General features: G+C 38.8%; 2 protein-coding genes and 2 long non-coding RNA genes across 4 annotated transcripts; 2 read left to right on the top strand and 2 right to left on the bottom strand.

Annotated features, from left to right (window-relative positions):
- Window positions 1-1,803: 1,803 nt before the first annotated feature.
- LOC113293309 lies at window positions 1,804-4,306 on the bottom strand. The gene is made up of 3 exons (XR_003332199.1): window positions 3,483-4,306; window positions 2,509-3,403; window positions 1,804-2,301 (listed from the first exon to the last, which is right to left on the bottom strand). It is a non-coding gene; the product is annotated as an uncharacterized LOC113293309 (long non-coding RNA).
- A 2,580-nt stretch (window positions 4,307-6,886) lies between these two features.
- Window positions 6,887-9,513, top strand: LOC113299455 (alpha/beta hydrolase domain-containing protein 17B-like). Its single transcript, XM_026548472.1, has 5 exons — window positions 6,887-7,430; window positions 7,601-7,637; window positions 7,733-7,969; window positions 8,065-8,112; window positions 8,788-9,513. The coding sequence occupies exons 1-5, from the start codon at window positions 7,129-7,131 to the stop codon at window positions 9,265-9,267; spliced, it is 1,104 nt and encodes a 367-aa protein (XP_026404257.1). The 5' UTR covers window positions 6,887-7,128; the 3' UTR covers window positions 9,268-9,513.
- A 121-nt stretch (window positions 9,514-9,634) lies between these two features.
- On the bottom strand, window positions 9,635-14,043 carry LOC113299454 (putative multidrug resistance protein). The gene is made up of 7 exons (XM_026548471.1): window positions 13,819-14,043; window positions 13,673-13,727; window positions 13,403-13,587; window positions 12,859-13,316; window positions 12,207-12,747; window positions 10,148-12,108; window positions 9,635-10,052 (listed from the first exon to the last, which is right to left on the bottom strand). Exons 1-7 carry the CDS (start codon window positions 14,020-14,022, stop codon window positions 9,677-9,679), a joined length of 3,780 nt encoding a protein of 1,259 aa, XP_026404256.1. The 5' UTR covers window positions 14,023-14,043; the 3' UTR covers window positions 9,635-9,676.
- A 1,534-nt stretch (window positions 14,044-15,577) lies between these two features.
- LOC113299453 lies at window positions 15,578-16,687 on the top strand. Its single transcript, XR_003334925.1, has 2 exons — window positions 15,578-15,848; window positions 16,142-16,687. It is a non-coding gene; the product is annotated as an uncharacterized LOC113299453 (long non-coding RNA).
- Window positions 16,688-22,164: the final 5,477 nt, after the last annotated feature.

Below are 22,164 nucleotides of genomic sequence, written 5' to 3'. Positions count from 1 at the left end.
TTGTTCCTTAAATAAGGAGTGCTTCCTGCAGATATCAAGATAGCAAGAAAAATACAATCAAAAGTTGGGAGGTACCACCTTCGTGATGAAATCTTGTACAAGAAATCATTCCTCGGGCCATTACTGCGTTGCTTGTCTAGAGAAGAAGGCCATCGTATCATGAAGGACATTCACTACGGAGATGCTGGAAACCATGGTGGAATGACGTCATTAGCAGATAAAGCCAAAATACAAGGTTATTACTGGCCACAAATGATACAAGACGCTGCGAGGATGGCCAGAAGATGCGAAGAATGTCCGCGCTTTGCCAAACGAATCCATGCACCGACGACGGAGTTAAATTCAGTTGAAATCCCTTGGCCATTTTCAAAATGTGGAGTTGGTATTGTCAGACCATTAATCGAAGAAACAGGAAAAAGGCAATTCTTAATAGTAGCCACATACTACTTCATCAAATGGGTGGAAGCAAAAGCTTTAGCAAGAATAAGATATGTGGATGTATTCACATTCATTTTTCAAAATACCATATGTAGATTCGGCATACCCGCATAAATTTTTTCCGACAACGGCAAGCAACTACAAGGAAAGAACATTAACATGTTCTTCGATACCTTCAGGATCAGGAAAAATAAATCCGCTCCTATCTACCCACAGAGTAATGGACAAGCCGAAGCCACCAATAAGACCATCACTCTTACCCTCAAGAAAGCGTTGGATGAACACAAGAACCGACAGTGTGAGCAGTTGCACAACAGTCTATGGGCGTACAGGACGACACGAAGGTCGGCAACAAGAGAATCGCTTCCTACTTACGTATGGGGTATAAGCAGTAATCCCAACAGATATAATCATGCCAACAACGAAGACTGAAGCTTGGGAAAAGAACCTTAGAATAAACATGATGTTGGAGAAGCTGTATGATCTTGAGGAAAGAAGAGAAACCGCATTACAAATGATGGAAAATTACCAACGAAGGCTAGCAAGGGAATATAAAAAGACGGTTAAACTTAGGAATTTTGTAGAAGGATAGTATGTGCTACGAACTGTACCGCAAAAAGAAATGGGGAAAAATTGCACCAACATGGGGATGACCATATGTAATACACGATGTTGCAGAGAAGGGTTCTTACTACCTGCGCAATTTAAAAAGAGAATTCTTAAGGCACCCATAGAATGTGAAATACCTCAAGCCCTAATATCCATGAAGCAACGAAGTCCTGCATCTGCGTGAAGAGTACCAGAATAAGAAGGGAGCGTACCCGCTCGACATGTTTCTATCTCTGGCTGAGGAATAGCAGACCTCGATATATCAATCAAACATAATCTTTTTGTCGCAAGCTTCAGAGTTTCACAACACCGGGGTATCTATTTATGATCCCTTTCCTATACATTCATACTGGAGAAAACACTAACATGCAATCTCTCAGGACTCCCCTGTCAGCGTCTATGAGTGTATGACCAGGGGGAAGGCTTCCTTTAGAAAGAGATATCCAACATGGCACAAATCAGTGATTCAGCGGAGCGGGTGCATGTAAATATTCCTCAACGCACCACGTCTCCGAGGATGCTACACAACCCCCACCGTTCGGTAATCCTATGTCCCAAGATTGGCCGACGGGGTGACAGGTTCAAAAATAATAAGAAAAGGTATTAACCTTCGTTATTAACACAAATACTTATAATATATTCATTAATCTAAAAACATATGATATAACTGTACAGGAAAATCAACATTGCAAATACCGAATGATTGATGATCCATTTCATAAAAGTTGATTACAAGTTTTGGGGAATAAGCAAGAAATACAAAAATACACAAAAAATGACCCAAAGTTGCGTAATCACCAGCCATCAAATCTCTACTCCACAACGAAGACATGGAGGTCCTTACTCCTTCATGGAAGGTCCTGTCTCAGGACGATCATTAGGCCGCTCCTTTTGAGACGAAGGGACGCTTCCCCAGGACGACGGGTCCGATGTGGTAACAAAGGGTTCGGAACGGGATGACGCTTGTATTTCTTGACGATGCCATCCTTCAAGAGAACTTGCTCTATCTGAGCCAAGGTTTTGTTAACTTCCAAGGATAACTGAAGACGAGCCTCAACTGTGATAGCAGCAACCTTGAGCTCATATTTCGTCAACAACGACTTCAAGCGTTCCACTTCTTTTGCAGATTCCTTCACAGTCACATCTAGAGTCCCGGCAACCCATCGAAATAGCTGGTTCGCGCTTGTTGCTTGACTAACTCAAATTGAGCCTTTTCAAAATTTTCATTTGCAAGGCGAAACTGTCCCTCGAGCTCTGCAAAGACAAAACAAACTACCAGATAAGAAAAACAAGCAACTACTCACGACCAAACGAATGTATACCTTCGACATCAGTGGAAGCTGTTTCAAACTCATTTACAACTGCATCTCGGGCTTCGTCAAGAAAATCATATTCGTTGGAAAGTTTCTTATAGTCGAGGCGACAATTTTCGAGATTGAATTGGCACTGATCTAACTCTACCTGCTTCATTGAATCCAAATGACGAAGGTGATTGACTTCATTGGTGATCCCCTCGATCCCCTTTGTGAGCCTATTAATATCGAGATCCTTTCTCTGATTCAACCAAACATGCAACATCAGCACGAGAAGCAGCTAAGGCCTGACTAAGAGCATGTGCCTCGGCCCTTGCATCATCCCGTTCACGAACAAGCCGATGTATATAATCCCGAACCTCAGGATCATGAGATGAGCGGGCTTCACGGAGCTCTACTTGTAAATCCACCACTTTGGCCTCAAGCCGAGAAACTGCATCACGAGCCTCATAAAGGGACTGACAGGACCATTGCAAAGTACCTTTGAACTGGCAGCGAGCGGCGGAAACAGAGTTTTGCATTTCAATCATCTGTTCTCGCTGTTTTCGATAGCCTGCTATTAACTGATTATGTTGATTAGCACGAGAATCCATATGTCGGATATTTATATTACTTTTGACACCAACTCCTTAATAAGAGAATCATGTCGAGTCCTTTCATTCCAAAGCCATACTAACTCTTCGGCACCACCAGCTAAAGACAGGGAAGGCTAACTCAAAAAGAACACTAAACAGACAAAGACAGAAGGAAAGAAAAAGGACAAACCTTTGGACGAAGTATCGCCGATAAAGCTTCGACACGAGCCTTATCTAGATCTTGACGAAGATAAGCCACCTCCTGACAAAGCCCTTCCTCACGGCGCTGACCTGTTGTTTCCCATTCAACTGCTCTCTCAACTCTAGTATCTTGTTATCCTTCGCTTCAATCAATTCTTGAAAAGACTGGAGTTCACCGTCCCTCTGACGCAGCTTCGCCTCCAACTTGAGCGCCTTAGCTCTTAAAAATTGATAGAGAGTACGTTTGAAATATTCGTTGTTCACCAACTGCAACAAACATGGGCATAAAAATCACTAAGGAATATCACTGTAATAGAGAAAACACATAGCCGGGGCAACACATTACCTCAAGAATGCGTTGTTGAGGAAAGCCATATTGATGACCATCGACAATGGCCATCATCTCAGCAATAGACGCAAGAGGAGTAGCCAACAAGTTCGACAGGAGAGAAGCACCAATACCACGCTGCCACTTTGTTCACCTTTTCACGAGATGAAAAATCCATGTGACGACGAGTAAATGCATCAGAGTCTCTCTCACCTTGCACAACAAGAGAAGCATAGGGAACGTTCATAAGATATTTCTTCTTCAACCAATCAAAAGTCCTATCACCGTCATCGTATGCACCAACAGCAGTTTCCTTGTCCTTCGTTTCCTTAGCATCCCGAAGCTCAGCATCCTCACCGCCAGATTTATCTTCCTCTTCGATCAACTTCTCACCATCGTCTTCGGCTTCCACCTCCCAGTTATCATTAGGAGACAACAGTGTGAAATCCGAAGCTAACCCATAACATCGTACAAATCAGGTTGACTGCCAGCAGAATAAATTTTACCGAAAGGAAAACTCTGGGTTCGACATCGGTACATCCATCGTCTCGGGAATCGAACCACCACCCGACTACTACAGACCAATATTTTTAGTTTCTCGACGAGGAGATGGCGTACACTCAGGATCGACCATATGATTACCATTTTTCCCTCCAAGATCAGTTTCTTCTTCGGTATTGGTATGAGGATCGGGAGTGGTCTCAGTTCGTTCTTCAAGGACTTCTTCTTCTTCTTCCTCCTTATTTTCCAGCTCTTCGTCGTCAACCACCAGACTAGTTACCTCAGTGATTTCTGTCCCTTCAAGTTCAACCATGGAAGACTCAACATGACTGATCTTTTGTTTCTTCGGAGCCTATAAGTAATATACGTCAATTTCTGATTCAAGGGGAAACATACATACACCATAATATATTAAATCATACCTTGACAATAGTTTTACCCTCCGAAGGAGCAACATCGAAACTTTCTTCGTCGCCATCATCCTAACACATCAAAGAGCAGACGAGTAAAACACCGCAGGACAAAGAAAAAAGCATAGTAATCAAAAGGCTCTTGGTGACATACCTCACCCAATAATCGAACCTCATACCAACAAAATTTAAAGCCCAAGGAACATAGTCACCATAGCGGGCTGGTGGATCGGCACACGGCTTGCTAAGATCAGTAGGATTCTACCCTTGCTCACTGGGAATCCACCCATAATCCCAGGGACCAATGATTTCAATAGGAGTAGCATTCCACTCATGGTCGTCATCACGACGAAGACGTTCCTTGAGGGGAAAAAGCAGTGGTTTCTCAGAAGATTCAGTACCAGGGACGTACTGTAGTTTGGCATCACTTACTTCGCTCAAGAGGCGGATCTCACCACGAGAAACGGTTATCTGACGAAGCCCAACACTCCATATTTTTCGATTCCTACTATTGACGTAATCCCCGAAAGAAGCATTGAAATTCTTAGCGGTATACCAACTCCTCTGCTCAGGATCAGGTGTGTAGCATGTCATCGTAATCTCACCCTTACTTCGAAGATAACACTCTTCGCCAGAAATTTCCGCTTATCTGAGCCACTGAGTGGCAGTGAGTGTGAGAAGTAGAACAATCACCACGATGAGCCAACACATCGTAATAAAACGAATCCTTCCATTTATACAAAGAAAGCATCAGACCAGCCTTGAATGCGCCAACGGTAGTCAAGAGATGCTGGGAATCATACTTGTAGTTCTTTCATATCATAAGTGAGATCATCTCCTTGGTTATAAAAACGAACCTCGAAATGCTTAAGACCATGCTTCGCTTTAAAGGCCTCAAGATCAATATTCCGAAAAGAGACAGGAGCCCGCTTTTTCTTCTGAGAAACCAAAGCAGCCTGCACCGAAGGGGAAACACATGAAGATGCTATTTTACCCGACACTAGTTTACCCGATGACGCCTTCGGTGGAGGATTAAGAGGAGCATGATCTGTATCCGAAGATTTCCTTTTAACCGACAGATTCCTTGACGAAAGAGGAGGAGCTTGATCTGGAGAGAGATCCTTCGACGCAAATTTAGATATTGGGATAGATGGTGCGATAACACGAAGTGGTTGAGCCACCACCGGTTCAGAACGTTGCGAAGATGGTCTGGCCGTGGGACGATCCACTGCATACCGAGAACCCTTCTTGACGGCGCCCCCCTTCTGAGCAGAAATCTTCGGATCATTCGAAGAAGAAGGCCCCTGAGGACCGGGATCTGACCGAGAAGTACCAAGAACATAACACTGAGAAGATCTTTCCAGTGGAACCTTCGGGGTAGAAATATCAGGACTCCTGGATGGCGGAGATCTATAAGGACTCCTTTGTGGAGGCCTATAAGGACTAGATCTTCGTTCATCCCTCGCCATAACAACCTAAAAGGGGCATCAGAGAGAAACGAAGGTCAGAACAAGATCATCAGTTCTCATCAGAAACATCATCAGATTATCAAGAAAAAATATTTCAGAAGAAAAATTAAACAATCCCAGATTTCGTGATAAAGAACAGGGGAAGTATATATATACTTTCGTATCTGTGTTCTTCATCACGAAATCCGAAAACAACATCAGCAGGAACAAGAGTAAAAGTAGCAGAAATAAGCATCACATAATCGAAAAAATATTTTAACATACCTATGATGACAAAACTTTGATGTTGAGAAGAGATCACTAGACAGATTCTCCCGGATGCAGGAATATTAAAAACTGAACAACAACAGTCCAAATCCAATACTAGGTTCAGAGAAGGAGTAAAGAGAAAAGAAATAAAAAATAAGAATGAAGAGAAGATGAGATAATGTTTCTCAGAGAATGAAAGAAGAACATGTGAAGAGAAGGAGAATAAAAGTTCACAGGTCAGGGGTCTGCTTCACATTTATAGCCGCAATAAATCCTAAGAAGAAACCGACGCGAAAATTAAAGAGGACTTATGAGTACTGGGAGGCGTGCAAAAATAAGAATTTTCTTCCAACTTCGCCCGCACCAAAACATGAAAGAAAAGGGACAAAGTGTGTATACCAATTATATATCAGCTACGTGTCCCAAAAATATACACGTGTACGTCATACGATGTTGGGGCATCAATTATAGATGCCACTTGTTAAACATTCAACAATCTCCGGTACGTCAAACCCTCATCTGACACGTCATCATCAGATTCCATCCAAGGGCCGAAGAACTAAGGAGTACGTGATGGGATGTTACCTGAGAGGCATAGTAGCAGCTCAGAAAATCACTTTATCAGATCACGAGGCAGATTCAAATTGAACGAGTGAGATGAAACCCAACTGAAGTGAAATGACATCTGCATTTACAGCTGTCTGAGATGAGCACATCAACGGGCTCATCTCTCAGCACTGTCTGTATATTCACAACTCTCCAAATATTGGAACTGTACTGTTTTTGAGTGTGAATCACTCTTCGGTGTACGTTAGTGTAGTACTAGAAAAGTATCAGTTTCCCACCACCACTTCAAAAGAAGTCTCAGACGAAGAAAAAGAAAAGAAAAAAGCAACACAAACATTCTCTTTCCTTCTTCCTCTCCCAGAAAGAGAGAGAGGAGTAAAGAGAATTGCTTCGCTTTACATCCATTTATTGATCTGGTTCTTCGCAAGGAAATCTTTTTGTGATCGAGAGAGAGAGAGAGAGAGAGGGATGGGTGGAGTAACATCATCAGTGGCAGCAAAACTAGCATTTTTTCCACCAAACCCACCATCATATAAGTTGGTAACAGATGAAATAACAAGTATAATGACATTAAACACTTACCCACACAGAGAAAATGTTGAAATACTTAAATTGCCTACTCGCAGAGGTAATGAAATGGCTGCCCTATATGTTCGTAATCCAATGGCTACTTCTACTCTTCTTTATTCTCATGGTAACGCTGCCGATCTTGGTCAAATGTATGAGCTTTTCATCGAATTGAGTATTCATTTACGCGTCAATCTCATGGGGTACGTACTCAGATTTGTTAGTTTAGCCACTTCAAATTTATATTTGTAACAACCAGTACAGTTTGAATCATTATAGTGAAATTTTATAGATCTGAGGAGTCACTTCTGTGTGGAAATTTAGATTGCTTGATCTGAAACACTCACTGTTTAGATCTTCTGGGTTTGTGCAGGTATGATTATTCAGGATATGGGCAGTCAACTGGAAAGGTTAGTTGTGTGCTCGGAATTTCATTTGATGCTCGGAATGTTGTTTTTCTGAATACTCATCAGTCGGTGTATTTTTTTTTTTTTGTTTTTTACAGCCGACGGAACATAATACTTATGCTGATATTGAAGCTGCATATAAGTGTCTTGAAGAGAGTTATGGTGCTAAACAGGAAGATGTAATCTTGTATGGTCAATCTGTTGGTAGTGGACCCACTTTGGATCTAGCTGCTAGGCTACCTGATTTAAGAGCTGTTGTTCTTCATAGTCCAATACTTTCTGGGTTAAGGGTCATGTATCCTGTAAAACGTACATACTGGTTTGACATCTATAAGGTTAGTTAGAAGAAAACTCTACTGCATTTCTATTTGGTTTTGTGGAGTTTAAAGTACTTTGTGGATCAACATTTTGTTGCATTGATTTTGTGCAGAATATCGACAAAATACCATCAGTTAAATGTCCTGTACTCGTCATTCATGTAAGTACTCTCACCTCTCTCTGTTAAAATTGCATGAATGCTTTGTAACTTAATACTGCAAATTTTGGTTTTGGTTATAAGAGTGTGTTTGAATTTTTGTGCCTTTTAATTGAATGATCTTGTAATTACCTTTTATCAAAATCAGTTCGTATTTACTGCCGCAACTGCTCTTTATGACTGGTTTGATGTTTATTTCCAACTGTGATTCTGTGAACCATCAAATTTTCGTGACCACTAAACATAAGTACTCAGTATAAACATAGTACTGATTTTTTTGTCATTTAGGCATCAGCAAATCATACGAGGTAATTTTGCTAGTTAGAAGTTCATAACCTTTGGCACAAAACTGAACTTTTTTGAGGATGGTGATGATATGAGGTGTTTGTACACCTATTGTCTCAAACAATTTCTTTCGGGGAATTAGCCGTCATGGTTTAACGGCTAGGCATCGACCATTTGAAACTTTCAAATTGATACTGAGGCTAGGGGATCAGGGTGATGCCAGGCCATCAGTTAATACCTATGTAGGCAGGAACTGGTAAAAACATCCTACTGGCTGGTAATATGAGTGCATGGACCATTATTTTGTTTCTCTCAAAAGCTAAAAATACAGTTTGTAGTAGTCTAGGCCGTCCATAAATTTCACCGAAATCTGCTTATTTTCCTCATGTATAGGGGACGTCTGACGATGTTGTGGACTGCTCTCATGGTAAGCAACTATGGGAACTCTGTAAAGAGAAGTATGAACCTCTATGGCTAAAAGGAGGGAACCACTGCGACTTGGAGCTATACCCCGAGTATATTAAGCACCTGAAGAAGTTCATTCATAACGTGGAAAAGTCACCTTCTCGAAGAAGCAGTTCAAGGCGGAGCGTTGACCAGTTTGATCCCTCCAGGCGGAGTACTGATTGTTTTGAGGTCTCAAGGAAGAGCACTGATCGCAGAGAGAAACCTAGAAAGAGCACTGAAAAGAAAACGCAGGAACTCAAATCTACAATAGAGAAGTTGGAAAAATTTAGAATCTCGTTCGACTATATGGAGAGGTCCCGCAGGAGTGTAGATTGTTTTGAGAAGTCTCGAAGGAGCATCGACCAACAGATGGTGGAGAGAGCACGAAGAAGTGTTGACAGGTTAGATAGAATACGGGCTGGGTAAATATTACTCACACATTGTATAATTCGTGCACTTGTTCTATTTTGTGAAAAAAAATAAAACACATTTGGGCATTTTTCTTCATGGGTCTTGGTTGTGTAGTGTTGGTTAAAGTTCCCATAGTGATTACGGTATGATATTAGTAAGGTTTGTTGTATCTTTGTGGTTCTTTCTACTTGATCAAGTATTGTAAAACACTCAGAAATGAATGGACTCATTTACTGAAACAAAAATGAACTCATAGAATTTGTAAATTTGTCCGACTACTAGTCTAGCAAGGGCGATGCCTTCTTGCATCTTACAGCAGCACATCCAGAAAATGCTATCATTTAAGAAACATGCAGTGTAGTTTGAACTTCAACAGAGTGGGAACAGTTGTTCCTCAGTCTTTCACCTTTGTTTTACTTGAGCATTACCGGTAAGGGGAGTTGTTTCCTTGTAGTTTTATCAGAGCGTAGTATGAACCTCGGTGTCCAATGCTCAGGAGCTCAGAATGTGATCCTTGTTCCACCACTTTCCCATTCTTAATGACAGCTATAGTGTCTGATTTCTGTATTGTAGATAATCTGTGAGCTACAACCACACACGTTCGGCCAACCATCGTTTTCTCCAACGCTTCTTGAATCAGGTTTTCTGATACGCTATCAAGCGCACTTGTGGCTTCATCCAGCAGTAGGATCGCTGGGTTTTTCAATATTGCACGAGCAAGTGCTATCCTCTGTTTCTGTCTTCCGGATAACTGAACTCCTCTTTCTCCACAGTAGGTTTCATAGCCATCCTTCATTCCACTGTCGTACAAAAAAAAATTAGATTGGAAGTTCAAATTCCAGGTTCAGAAAGGAGACTATTAAGAAAATGTTGAAATGTTCTTGTTGGTTGATACCTTATGAATTCATGAGCATTAGCAAGAGATGAAGCCTTTCTTAATTCCGATTCTGTTGCATTCTCTTTCCCATATAAAATGTTCTCACGGATGGTTCCTGCGAAAAGAGTCGGCTCCTGACTAACCAAAGCTATATGGGATCTTAAGTTCCGCAAGCTGTAGCTCCTCATGTCTATTCCATCAATTTCTATAGACCCATCTAAGGGATCGTAAAATCTCTCTATTAATGCAATAGTAGTAGATTTTCCGGAACCACTTTGTCCGACCAATGCTATAGTTTTACCAGCTTCAATTTTCAGACTTAAACCGTAAAAGATCATCTGATTAGGCCTAGATGGATAAGAAAAGTAAACATTTTTAAACTCAATCCGACCCTTGATTCCTCTAGTAGGGTTGATTCCCTCAGGGTCATCTGACACGATCATACTTTTGCGGTCTAGCATCGCGAACACTGATCTTATAGCTTCGCTGCCCTTAGCTAAATCTGAAGTCATGCTTCCTGCATCTGCTATGTTCTTACCTGTACTCAGCAAGATGAAGAAAGCTTGAAACATTCTCTTAGTGGATATAAGTCCTTGAACAAGCAACCTTCCCCCATACCAATAAGTCATAGCTATAGAGGCAGTTGTAAGAAACTGAGAGCTGCATAGACCGATACCGGCATACCACGATTGTTTGATGGCTTCCTTTCTGGGTCCTTCCATGGTAGCCTCAAAGAGATCTAGTATTCTTTTTTGAGAAGAAAAAGCAGTGATGGTCCTGTGGTTAACCACTGCTTCACTGGCTAGTTGACTTCCTTCATTTTGTGCCTTTTGAGCCTTTCCAGACATGCTTGGCATTAAAACAGTCCTTGAATAGTAGCTAGCGATTAGTATTGGTTGCATTGCTATCATGACGCTAGCTAGTCTCCAAGAGAGGATTAATCCAAGCACAAAAGCAATAGCAGCTCCTGTAAAAGCTTGAACCAACAAAGATATACGGTCTCCAACAAGGGAGCGAACAATGCTGGCTTCACTGGCTAATCTTGCACAAATAGCTGCACTTGTATTCTCATCTTGATCAAACCATCCGACTTCGAAACTCAGAACCTTTTCTAGTAGTTGCACACGTATTCGTTTTGTTAATCGTTCTCCCATGACAGCAAAGTTGTAATGTAAGAGGAGGTTGGTGACGAGACAGAGAAATGCTACCAGTAGAAACATCAAGGAATAGAATCTTGTTTCTGATCTAAGTTTATCGAAATCCTTGAGAAAGAACACTGAAATCATAGTTCCCAGGCAGAAGAAATGCCCAGGCTGAACTGCTCCAAAACCAACGGCACCTAAACATCCAAGGAATGCTCTTTTCCACTCTGGTGCATTCATTTTCAACAGACGCCATTGCGAAGGTGCAGCAGGTTTAGCGGAAAGATCGATATTTTCTTCATTAGGAATTTCGTAGTGGTGACTTTGAATGAAAGAGTATGCCGGACTAATGGAATGGGCTGGACTCAAAGGGTATGCTGGACTTACTTGTCTGCTAGATTTTACGCTTACCGGACTCATCATACCCTTCAACATAACCATCTTTTGATGATTGTAATCTTCGACAGCAATATGAGGATTTGAAGTTTCATTTTTAGTTGCTGTCTTCTGCAATTCCAACATTCTGGAGTATTCTCCACCTTCTCCGTCATTCATCTTAATCAGTTCATCATGAGAACCTAATTCTACAACTTTTCCTGACTGAACGACGGCTATCAAGTTCGATTTACGTATTGTTGAGAGGCGATGAGCAATTGTGATTGTTGTCCTTCCCTGTGATGCATGGTCAAGTGCATCTTGTACTACTCGTTCTGATTGTGCATCTAATGCACTTGTAGCTTCATCAAATAATAAAATTCTTGGATCTCTGACCAGAGCTCTTGCAATGGCAATTCTTTGTTTTTGTCCTCCAGACAACTGAACTCCAAATTGCCCAACCTAGAGTGACAAAAAGAACAGCAAATGATTCGTCAAATTTATGAAAACAGCAAACAAAATTCGTCAGTTGAGGATTATAAGTTAAGCTTGCTGCTTACATGTGTCTCATACCCATCGGGTAATTTTATGATGAAGTCGTGCGCATTTGCGCTTTTAGCTGCTTCGATGACAAGCTCCATGGATGCACCTTCCTTTCCAAACAAAATATTCTCTTTGATGGATGTCGCAAAGAGCACTGGTTCTTGATTGACAAGTCCTATTTGAGATCTCAATGATTTTAGCTGCAATCTCCTGATTTTATTTCCATCCAAGTATATTTCTCCTTTGCTTGGATCATAAAATCTTTCAAGTAGTGCAATGACTGTGGATTTCCCAGAACCACTGCCTCCGACAAGACCAACAGTATTACCTGCCCGGACTTTAAGATTGAATCCTTGCAGAATTGGAGTATCAGGTCTTGATGGGTAACTGAAATGAACATCCTTAAACTCAAATTCTCCTCTCACGTATGTTAGAACTTTTCCTTTTTCATCTTCTAAATCTATTGCTGGAAGTCGATCGATCATCTCAAATATTCGGGTTGCAGCAGCTGTTGCCACTCCGAAGAATGTAATATTCGGAAGTGCACTCATTAAAGACCTGAAATATCAACATCAAGGATTTCAGAACATTAAAAGTGAGAACAGACTACTAGGCACAAGTAGCGTTGATCAATATAGTGAAAAAATCAGTAGGAAAGCAAGTGCTTACATTCCTCCCATGATGAGACTACACCCAGTAGCGAAAATAGCACCACCTTTTTCACCTCTATTGATAATTAAAATACTTCCAACCCAAGCTAAGAATGCCCAAGCAGCAAAAATCAACCCCATACTCCCGATCAGCATTCCTTTTGTAAGCCCCACCTTTATACCAAGGTCCATGCTCTCCTTAAGTCCTTCGCTGAACCTTTCAAGCGTTTGACGCTCTCCTACATATGCAAACACGGTGCGGATACAAGAAATTGCTTGTTCTGAAATTCCTCCAGGAACTCCATAAGCATCCTTCATTTTCATCATCTGGGCCATTAGCAGTGACCCAAAACCAACCCCTGGGATGATGAACATGAAAGAGAACGGCAGTGCTGCCAATGCTAGTCTCCACGAAAGGCAGAAGGCTACTACTAGACATAGGAGGAATGAGGTAACATGCGCGAGGTAGTTGGGTATCTACACAATAACAGATCATTTGAGTCATGTTAAAAATCAATTACAGATGCATAATTCACACGGTTATTAAGTTTTAACAAATATACCTTGTCGGCAATAACATCTTGGATTGAATGAGCATCAGAGGAAATTGTGGAGACAACATCAAATGTTACGGAAGTACCAGCTTGGGTATCAAAAAAACTAACTTCCTGCCTAAGGACGGATCTGAGGTACTCGCTTCTCATACGAGAAGCCTGTCTTTCTGCTGTTCTAGTCCAACAAAGTCCTTCTGCATAACATATTTTTAACGGTGTAACAGTTAAATGTCAGGCACAACTTGCGTCAATGAATATAGATGTTTTTTCGTGTACTACCTACAAAAGCTGCAACTCCAACTCCTAGTGCAACATAGAGTAGTCTGAGTGTATACTACAAAATGTAAATTCATGTAAATGTGGTTAAGTCAAATACCCACGAACCCGAAGATTTCGACTAATATGAATTCTTTAACTAAACTGACCTTGTCAACAACATGATTTGTGAGCTTAATATCGGTATTATTCCCATAATCATTTATTGCACCAGCAAGAACAATCATAGTAAGAGGATTCATTAACCCATCTCCAACGCTACCAAGAATTCCAAAGAACAACAACCATTTATCGAAATGATCAGCAAACTTAAAAAGCTGAAAAAGAGACACACTCTCTTTATTCTCTGCCATTATTACAAACTAAGGCGAACTATTGATTATCGTACTCTTGATTATCAATAGAAGATGGTTTTCCTACTTAAACATTACTTGATGGTTTTAACTTTACATATTCACAGCTTATAACCTTTATTAATACACAATTAAGTGTAGTCAAACTTTTCAGGAAAGAGATGTTAATTGTAGGCCAATGACAGCGTTACTTATAGGATTTAACGTTATAAATAACGCTGATAATTAGTTGGATACCTGGATTATATCTTTTTCTTGGTATATATTTAGCCGGTAATCTTTGTTTACTTGGTCATGCTGGGTTTAAACATTTTATAATACTTCCAGTTTAGCTTATGCCGTTAAGCCGAAAGTAATCTTTTTGTTTGTCCTTTAACGAGCTTTCTATATTATACCAAGTTCGATCATACTTGGTGATGTTCCTAGCAAAACAAAAAAAATAAATAAATAAATCATACTTCTATATTATACCAAGTTCGATCATACTTGGTGATGTTCCTAGCAAAACAAAAAAAATAAATAAATAAATCATACTTTGGTGATAAAAACAAAATAGGAAATGGGCATCCAGGGGATCGAACCCTGGTCATCAGTACCGTGGGAGGGTACTATGAACACCACTGCACCAGATGCGCCTTGTTGCTTTAAAGTTCATTCGACTCTGGATCTCTAGTTGATCCAAGAGAACCAGCAAAAAGTGAGCCCAAAACTAAAGATAAAGCTTGAGAAGACATATGCAATTGATGTGGTTCCACGGCAAAACCTACGGCCACGGGATGGTTTCACTATGTATTAACGGTAGTTTACAAGATAAATGGAGAAATCTTCTCAAAAACGGGTAGGGTTAGGGAAGCCACATATAAAGAGACATCTTCAACATGAAACCCTCTATAAATTATTAAGGCCTTCTCCCAGTTGAACATATCAAAAAAATCTATAATTTCTTTTCTCTCTAAGCATATCAGAATCTAATTATTGTGTGTTCTTGGTCGGGTAAATGGAGTTCAACTGTACAACTCTTGAATCCAAAATTGTTGTTAGCTTTACTATATGCTGAAAGCATCATTTCATTGACCGACTGCACTCGCCAATTATTTGGGAATGGTCGAAATATTTGCAAAAAAGAATCACAAGGCCTTGAAGTAAGTGATACAACATTATTTTCTGTTCTCTGACTTTTCATCCTCTTGTACCCAATATCAAACAAACCTTATAGGTATACTTTTTAAATTTATAAGTCCGAAAGGACACGTTAGTTCTTACTTATGTGGGATAATTGTTGTTTGGTATTCGGGTTTTGACCAACACTAGGTTTTGGAATAACATTTGTCCAACGTTAGGTCTTGGTACCTGGACTGGACGTTGACCCGTATTGACTAGGTTAATTCCTACTTCCGTTTAGTAATTATTAGTTAATTCATATAAAATATAAATAAAAGTGATGGATTACAATAATACCCTTTACTCTACTAATATTTACACATTAACCAATTATTTTCCCTAATTCTTTCACCTTCTGGTCCTTCTCCTCCTCAAACCGTCGCCGCAACCACTTTCAAAGAGAACAAAACAGTTCTTCCCCGTTAAAACAGTACCACCATCTCATCCACCATGAAAACCCAAAACCAGCAAACTAATCTTCCATTGCTGTAGACGAACAGCAGTTACCCCCTCTCCACCTTCAGAACAATACAATCCCTTTTCTTCCCTGTTGTCTTCTTCCCAAACTCATAGCAGCAGAAGTTACTATTGAAGAAAATCCGATCTGACACCAAAACCAAAAGCATCGGTAATGGATCTGATGTAGAGGTTATGAAATCAATTGGGTTGGGTCTTCTTCTTCCACTTTTATAACCCTCTGATTATTAATTTTCTCTTTCGATTTATACATATATATCTTGAATGTTGAGTTTCTTCGATTAGATTTTTTGAATCAATTTCATTGTGTGGAAACTAACATCATGGTCATAAGGATATTCAGAAATTAAATTTTGGGTGTAAAAAGCTTGAATGAAGCTGACATTTAAAATTTTGGATGAGAAATTGACGGATATTTTCTTGAAAACGTTATGTAAATTGAACTCAAAGTGATGGATTTGTTGTTTTTGTTTGAAAATAGGGAAAGAATGATATAACAGTAAAGATATCAACAACAATAACAATGGGTGATGGATGTATTGAGATTGACTATGGAGAGTAACGAAGAAGAATTAGGGAAACTGGATTGATCTACTAGATCCAGAAGACGAAAGTGATGGCGGTGGAGGCGGTGCTGGGTTTGGAGAGTATATACAGATGGAGGCAGAGAATAAAGTAGACTCTAGGTTTGGTGAAGGCGGAGGAAGATGAAGTGAAATATTGGTGGCCGTCCGTATGAACCTCATATCAATGGTTAAGATAAAATTACATAAAATTGATGATTTTACTAAATTCAAATTAGACTTAACCTAGTCAACTACGGTCAACCGTCAGTCCAGGTACCAACCCCTAACGTTGGACAAATGTTAGACCAAATCCTAGTGTTAATCAAAACCTGAGTACCAAGCAACAATTATCCTTACTTATGTAATTGATAGTATGCTCTTGCACTTTATGAATGTCGTACAAGATAATATTTGTGTTTTCTCTTTTTATATTTAAACCTTTAAGTTTCCACGGTATTGCCTACTTCTACTGCTTCAAAAATGTTTATGTCATTTTTTTTCTGGTCATTGGTACTTCTGCCATAAATTTTAATGTTACCATTGTAGTTTTACATCAACTGCTTACTCTATAAAGACGAGTTTGATCTAAGATTTTAACTTACATCACCTGAGCTTTATTGGTGGTTTAACTTGAAATAATTGTTGTATTAGTGCACTTTGATAAGGATACTGATGTTGATCATTACGATGATCTCAAGTAAATCATATAACCAAGTCATCATCCTATAATACAACTCAAAAATGCGGACTTAGATGAGATCAATTAAGTAGGGGATTACATCCAGATTAATAGTCATGGTACTGGTAGAATAAAATCCAGATTAGACAGATCCTTGGTTAATAATGATTGGCTCATTGTTTTCCCTGATTCCAAATTAGTACATCTTCCAATTAAAGGTTCAAACCATGCACCCATTATTTTTCCTTGTATACTAACTTTTCAGGTGCAAGTAAATCTTGGAAATTTTTTGAGCACTAGCTTCAAAATGATACTTGTATAAATGAAATCAAGAATGCATGGGTCGCTAACTCCATAGGTTCTGCAGCTTTTATCATGAATGACAAACTTTCTAACACTAGACATGTCTTATCTAAATGGAGCAAAACATTTATGCTCAGATTCAAGGTAAAATCACAGATCTTCAACAACAAATAGTGCAACTGCAATGCACAGCTATTCAAGGCAGTAATACTGATGAGGTCATAATCCTTAAAAAAGAAATTGATGCTTTAAATGAAATTCAAGCTTCCTCAAACAGACAGAAGTCCAAAGATCACTTCTATAATGAAATGGACAGAAATTCCAAAATATTTCCATATCAGAGCAAACCAAAGGAAAGTTAGAAATAGAATAGACTCCTTGCAAGCTCAAGATAGTACATGGTGTCAAGATAAAAGTTCTATAGAAGATCTCCTAATTTCTCACTTCAAGAATATAAGTTCAACATCAAATCCAGCTGATAGTGGTAACTTTCTGCAGCATATTTCTTCTTGTATCACTGAGAAAGACAATGCAACCTTAATTAGCATTCCTTCACCCCAAGAAATTCTTCAAGGTCTAAAGTTAATGGATCCATGGACTTCTCCAAGACCTGATGGATTTCCTCCAGGTTTCTATCAATCTCAGTGGCAATTAGTTCAAGATGATGTGTGTAACACAGTGCAATCCTTTTTCAAATCTGGTTTTCTTCTGAAGAAACTCAATAATACCAGAATCAATTTAATTCCTAAAACTACTTCAGCTCACAAGCTAGAGGACTTCAGGCCCATTGCTCTTTGTAATACAATCTATAAGCTTATCTCAAAAATAATTGCTTTGAGACTCAAAAAGCATATGGCTAACATTATTTCTCCAATGCAATCTGCATATGTGCCTGGCAGATTAATTTCAGAGAATGTATGCTTAGTTCAAGAGCTTGTGAAAGCAATGAAAAGGAAAAAAGGAAGAACTGGTCACCTTGCTCTTAAAATGGATATGTCAAAGGAATTTGACAGAATTTAGTTGTCTTTTCTCTTAGATGTGCTCAGGAAATTTGGTTTTTGTGAAAAATTTTGTCATCTCATTATGCAGTGTATTAGTACTACTCAAGTGGAAATTATGGTCAATGGCTCTCCTACTAAAGCTTTCAAACCTACAAGAGGTATTAGGCAAGGAGATCCTCTATCTCCTTGGCTATTTATTCTTGCAATGGAGGCTTTCTCTAGGCAAATGAATCATTGTGAAAATAGTCATATGTTAACAGGAATGAAAATCTCTAGAAGTGCTCCAAAGATTAGCCATTTGTTGTTTGCTGATGACTGCTTACTCTTCTGTAAAGCAAATCAGGTGCAAACAAACAAGCTTCTCCAGTTGATTGAAGAATTTAGTGCCTTCTCATGTCAACTTATAAACTTCAAAAAATCTGCAGTTCATTTGAGCAACAATATGAATCCTCATTCTTGTCAGCTAATTAGTGGTTTACTTCGATTCAGGAAGCTAAACATTGAAGAGGAAAAATATCTAGGTCTTCCCTTTTTTTTTGGCAGAAATAAGAAGATTCCCTTCTCCACTCTCAATAGTAAAATGGAAAACAGACTTTAAAGCTGGAATGGTTCAAACATGTCAGAAGCATGTATATCAGTTATGATCAAAAATATTACCGATGCAGTTCCAGTACACCATATGATCAGTTTCAAGTTACCAGACAACATAATTGATCAGTTAAACTCTATTCAGCAAAATTTCGGAGAAATAAGAAGACTAACAGAGGAAAACATTGTATTAGTTGGAGGAATGTTAATAAACCAAAAGAAGAAGGAGTATTGGGTTTCAGAGATTTGCATATATTCAACAGAGCTCTTCTTGCAAAATCTGCTTGGAAATTATATTCTGAAAATACTTCTATTTGTGATGTTTCTCTCCAAGCCAAATACTTTCAAGATGGTCACATTTTTAGTGCTTCAGATAATGATAACTCAACCTGGTCTTGGAAAAGTATCAGCTCCGAACTGCTCTTCATCAAGAAACACAACTGCTGAAGTGTTGGAAATGGACAAAAAATTAGGATATGGCATCACAGATGGATCCCTGAACTGGATAATCCTCCCATACCCAAAACTGGTGCTTCTCACTCTCAAAATTATTCATATGTCCACCAACTCCTTTCTGCAGATCTTAACAGTTGGAATGCAACATTACTCTTATCTCTATTTGATTATCATATTGCTAAGCTAATCATGAATATGTCATTTCACAATTAACAAGAAGACATCTTAGTATTGACTCTTGAGAGAAGTGGAAGATTCAAAGTAAAGTCAGCATACAACAAAATGCTTAAAGATTGAAATGGGTACAACTCAGTGGGTTTAAGGATACAAGGAATTTTCAAGAAACTGAGGAGACTGCCTATTCTGCCAAGAACCAATCAATTTTTTTGGAAATGTATGAAATATATCCTACCAACCAGAGACAAATTGATAGGGGTGATACAAGATGATGATTTTAGTTGTCCCTTCTGCACTCATGTTCTTGAATGTGCCAACCATATTATTCTTGAATGTTCTCTTTCCAAGGAAGTTTGGTTTGCAGTATTTGGAATTCATACTTCGTAAGGCATTAGTCTAGCAGCATGGTTTTGTGATTGGTTTGATAAACTTATAGCCAAACAGATACACGAAGCTGAAGTCTTTAAGCTTGCAATAGTAGCCTGGTGTTTATGGACAACAATGTGTGATAAGATATTCAAAGGAGCTAACATATCGCCTGACAACATCATTCAAAAATGCAGAAGAGAATTTGCAGTACTAGAAAAGAAACCAGTCAAAACAGAATTAATCTTCACTGGCAACCACCTTCTTCTAGTTTTTACAAAATTAACTCTGATGGATCACATCTTGCAAATAATAATACAAGAGGCATTGGACTGATTTGTTGTGATTTTGCAGGTACCCATCGTGGCTCTAAATGCATCTACTTAGATTAAGTAACTAGTCCAGAACAAGCGGAGAGTAAAGCTTTATAGGAGGAAATGCAATGGGCACTAGAAAAGAAGCTTGATAAGGTGGTTTTTGAGCTAGATGCAAAGCTTTTAGTGGACGCAGTTCTGGGAGACTCTCTTAACATCGATTGGAGGCTTCACAACTTGATTCTAGACATAAAAAATTTATTAAAATCTCATTCCTCTTGGAAATGTTTCTATGTTCCTAAAGAGCAAAATAAAGTAGCAGATTCTCTTTTTAAATTAGCTAGAACACAAAGAATTAGTGGCGTTTGGATTTTGACTCCTTCAGATGAAATTTTTAATGAACTTCATGAGGATGCAAACTATGTAACCAATATTTGAGTATCAATTCAATTTTTCAGTTTCAAAAAAAAAAAAAGTAGGGGATTACATAAAAAATACATTTCCACATGAGAAACTGAAAAGACGAGGGTACCCAAATACACTACAATCTTTTTGTTTCAACCTGTTAGAGCACTGCTCGGTCGAATTTGCAAGCGTTGTTATCTCAAGCTTGTTTTTCAAGTTTAGGTGTCAAAACTATAAGTCTTGATTTCTAGGTGTACTTACAGCTATGTCTCGGATTAGGATAAAAGGTGTAGTTGAGATTTAGACTTCACGACGTTTATCGATTGAAGACGAAGATCTACTAAGGGGAGATTGGAGGAACTTCATCAAAAAAAGGTATGTGGAGACTTAAACTCATCTATCACTCATAAGCTTATTCTATTTTGTCTCCTATTGAGATTAAGTCGTATAGCTATATAGACTTTTACATTATACACATTTGATATTTCGAGCTGAGTTTAAGTCGCTTATATCTTTCTCGAAATATGTGTTGGAAATTTTTTTGCTTTAAATAAGTTCATCATTATTCTTGACGAGTTTAGTTGGAAATAATTTATCTGTTGGAAACTAAATAATGAGTTAAAAGATGATCATGTGAAAATCACCTTGTAACATCTTACATGATTTGTGTGAGATAGTCATTTGATGTAGACTCGGAATGTTTCGTATTGATCATTCGATCACTTGAAAACTACTTATAAGCTAATAGTTTGTGTGAGACAGATATTGTCGCCTTCTAAGGATGTTTTAATGATTGAAATGGGAGTTTAGAAAAAATAACCATTGTCTGGATATAGCACAGTATACATACCAGTATGCAAACTGTTGTAAATATGATTCAGGTCTGGGAACCAAGTATGCATACCCATATGTGAATGATTTTAACTGTCAAAAGTATGAGAACCAAGTTTGCACACCTGTTTTGCAAACAGTTTCACCTGAGTTTGGTCTAGAACGACAATATGCATACTCGTTTGCGAACTGTCGGAAAAGATCGAAGTCCAGAACTTAAGTTTGCGTACCCGTTTGCAAACTAAGTTGGTGTAGGTTCTAAAATCGGTTAAGAATGATTTCATACTCATAAACAAATACATTTGTATATTAAGGAACTGATTCTTTTGAATCAATCCGATTTTGCTTCAATTGTGTGTTGTATACTTCTATGAGAATATAAACAATTGAACAACTCTATGATTAACACAATTAGATTCATTTGATTATCATTTGATCTAGAAGTGTTAGATGAATGTGGTTAATACAAAAGTGTTCATATGGCTAACTTCGGTTAACTATTGTTGATCCAACTCAATATACATGTTTAGGTACGATTACCCATATTAAATGAAGGTATATTTCATTTATGTGTAACAAGCTAAGACCATCTAACGGTGGAGAGATATTGCTTGGGTTTTAAGCAAACTTAGCTTGAATCTTAAATTAGGATTTCATCTAACGTGAATATTGATTGCTTTGTTTCAAAGCTATCAAACCCTGATTTGAAGACTATATAAGGGAGAACTCTAGAAACTGGCCGGGAAACCTAATCCCCACACCTCTTGCGTGATACTAGTTGCGACTAGATTCGATTCTCCTTTAACCTAGGTTTTTCT

This window comes from Papaver somniferum, chromosome 7 (assembly GCF_003573695.1).
Source record: "Papaver somniferum cultivar HN1 chromosome 7, ASM357369v1, whole genome shotgun sequence".
NCBI classification, from domain to species: domain Eukaryota; kingdom Viridiplantae; phylum Streptophyta; class Magnoliopsida; order Ranunculales; family Papaveraceae; genus Papaver; species Papaver somniferum.
This window is presented reverse-complemented; position numbering and strand designations above follow the sequence as displayed.

Excerpts from the sequence above, each read along its gene's own strand:
- LOC113299455 (XM_026548472.1), top strand. The coding sequence starts at position 7,129 with ATGGGTGGAGTAACATCATCAGTGGCAGCAAAACTAGCATTTTTTCCA. Across the intron at positions 7,431-7,600 it reads TTACGCGTCAATCTCATGGG|GTATGATTATTCAGGATATG; the intron begins GTACGTACTCAG and ends GGGTTTGTGCAG. Across the intron at positions 8,113-8,787 it reads GTCCTGTACTCGTCATTCAT|GGGACGTCTGACGATGTTGT; the intron begins GTAAGTACTCTC and ends CCTCATGTATAG.
- LOC113299454 (XM_026548471.1), bottom strand. The coding sequence starts at position 14,022 with ATGGCAGAGAATAAAGAGAGTGTGTCTCTTTTTCAGCTTTTTAAGTTT. Across the intron at positions 13,728-13,818 it reads CAAATCATGTTGTTGACAAG|TATACACTCAGACTACTCTA; the intron begins GTCAGTTTAGTT and ends TACATTTTGTAG. Across the intron at positions 12,748-12,858 it reads AGTCTCATCATGGGAGGAAT|GTCTTTAATGAGTGCACTTC; the intron begins GTAAGCACTTGC and ends TTGATATTTCAG.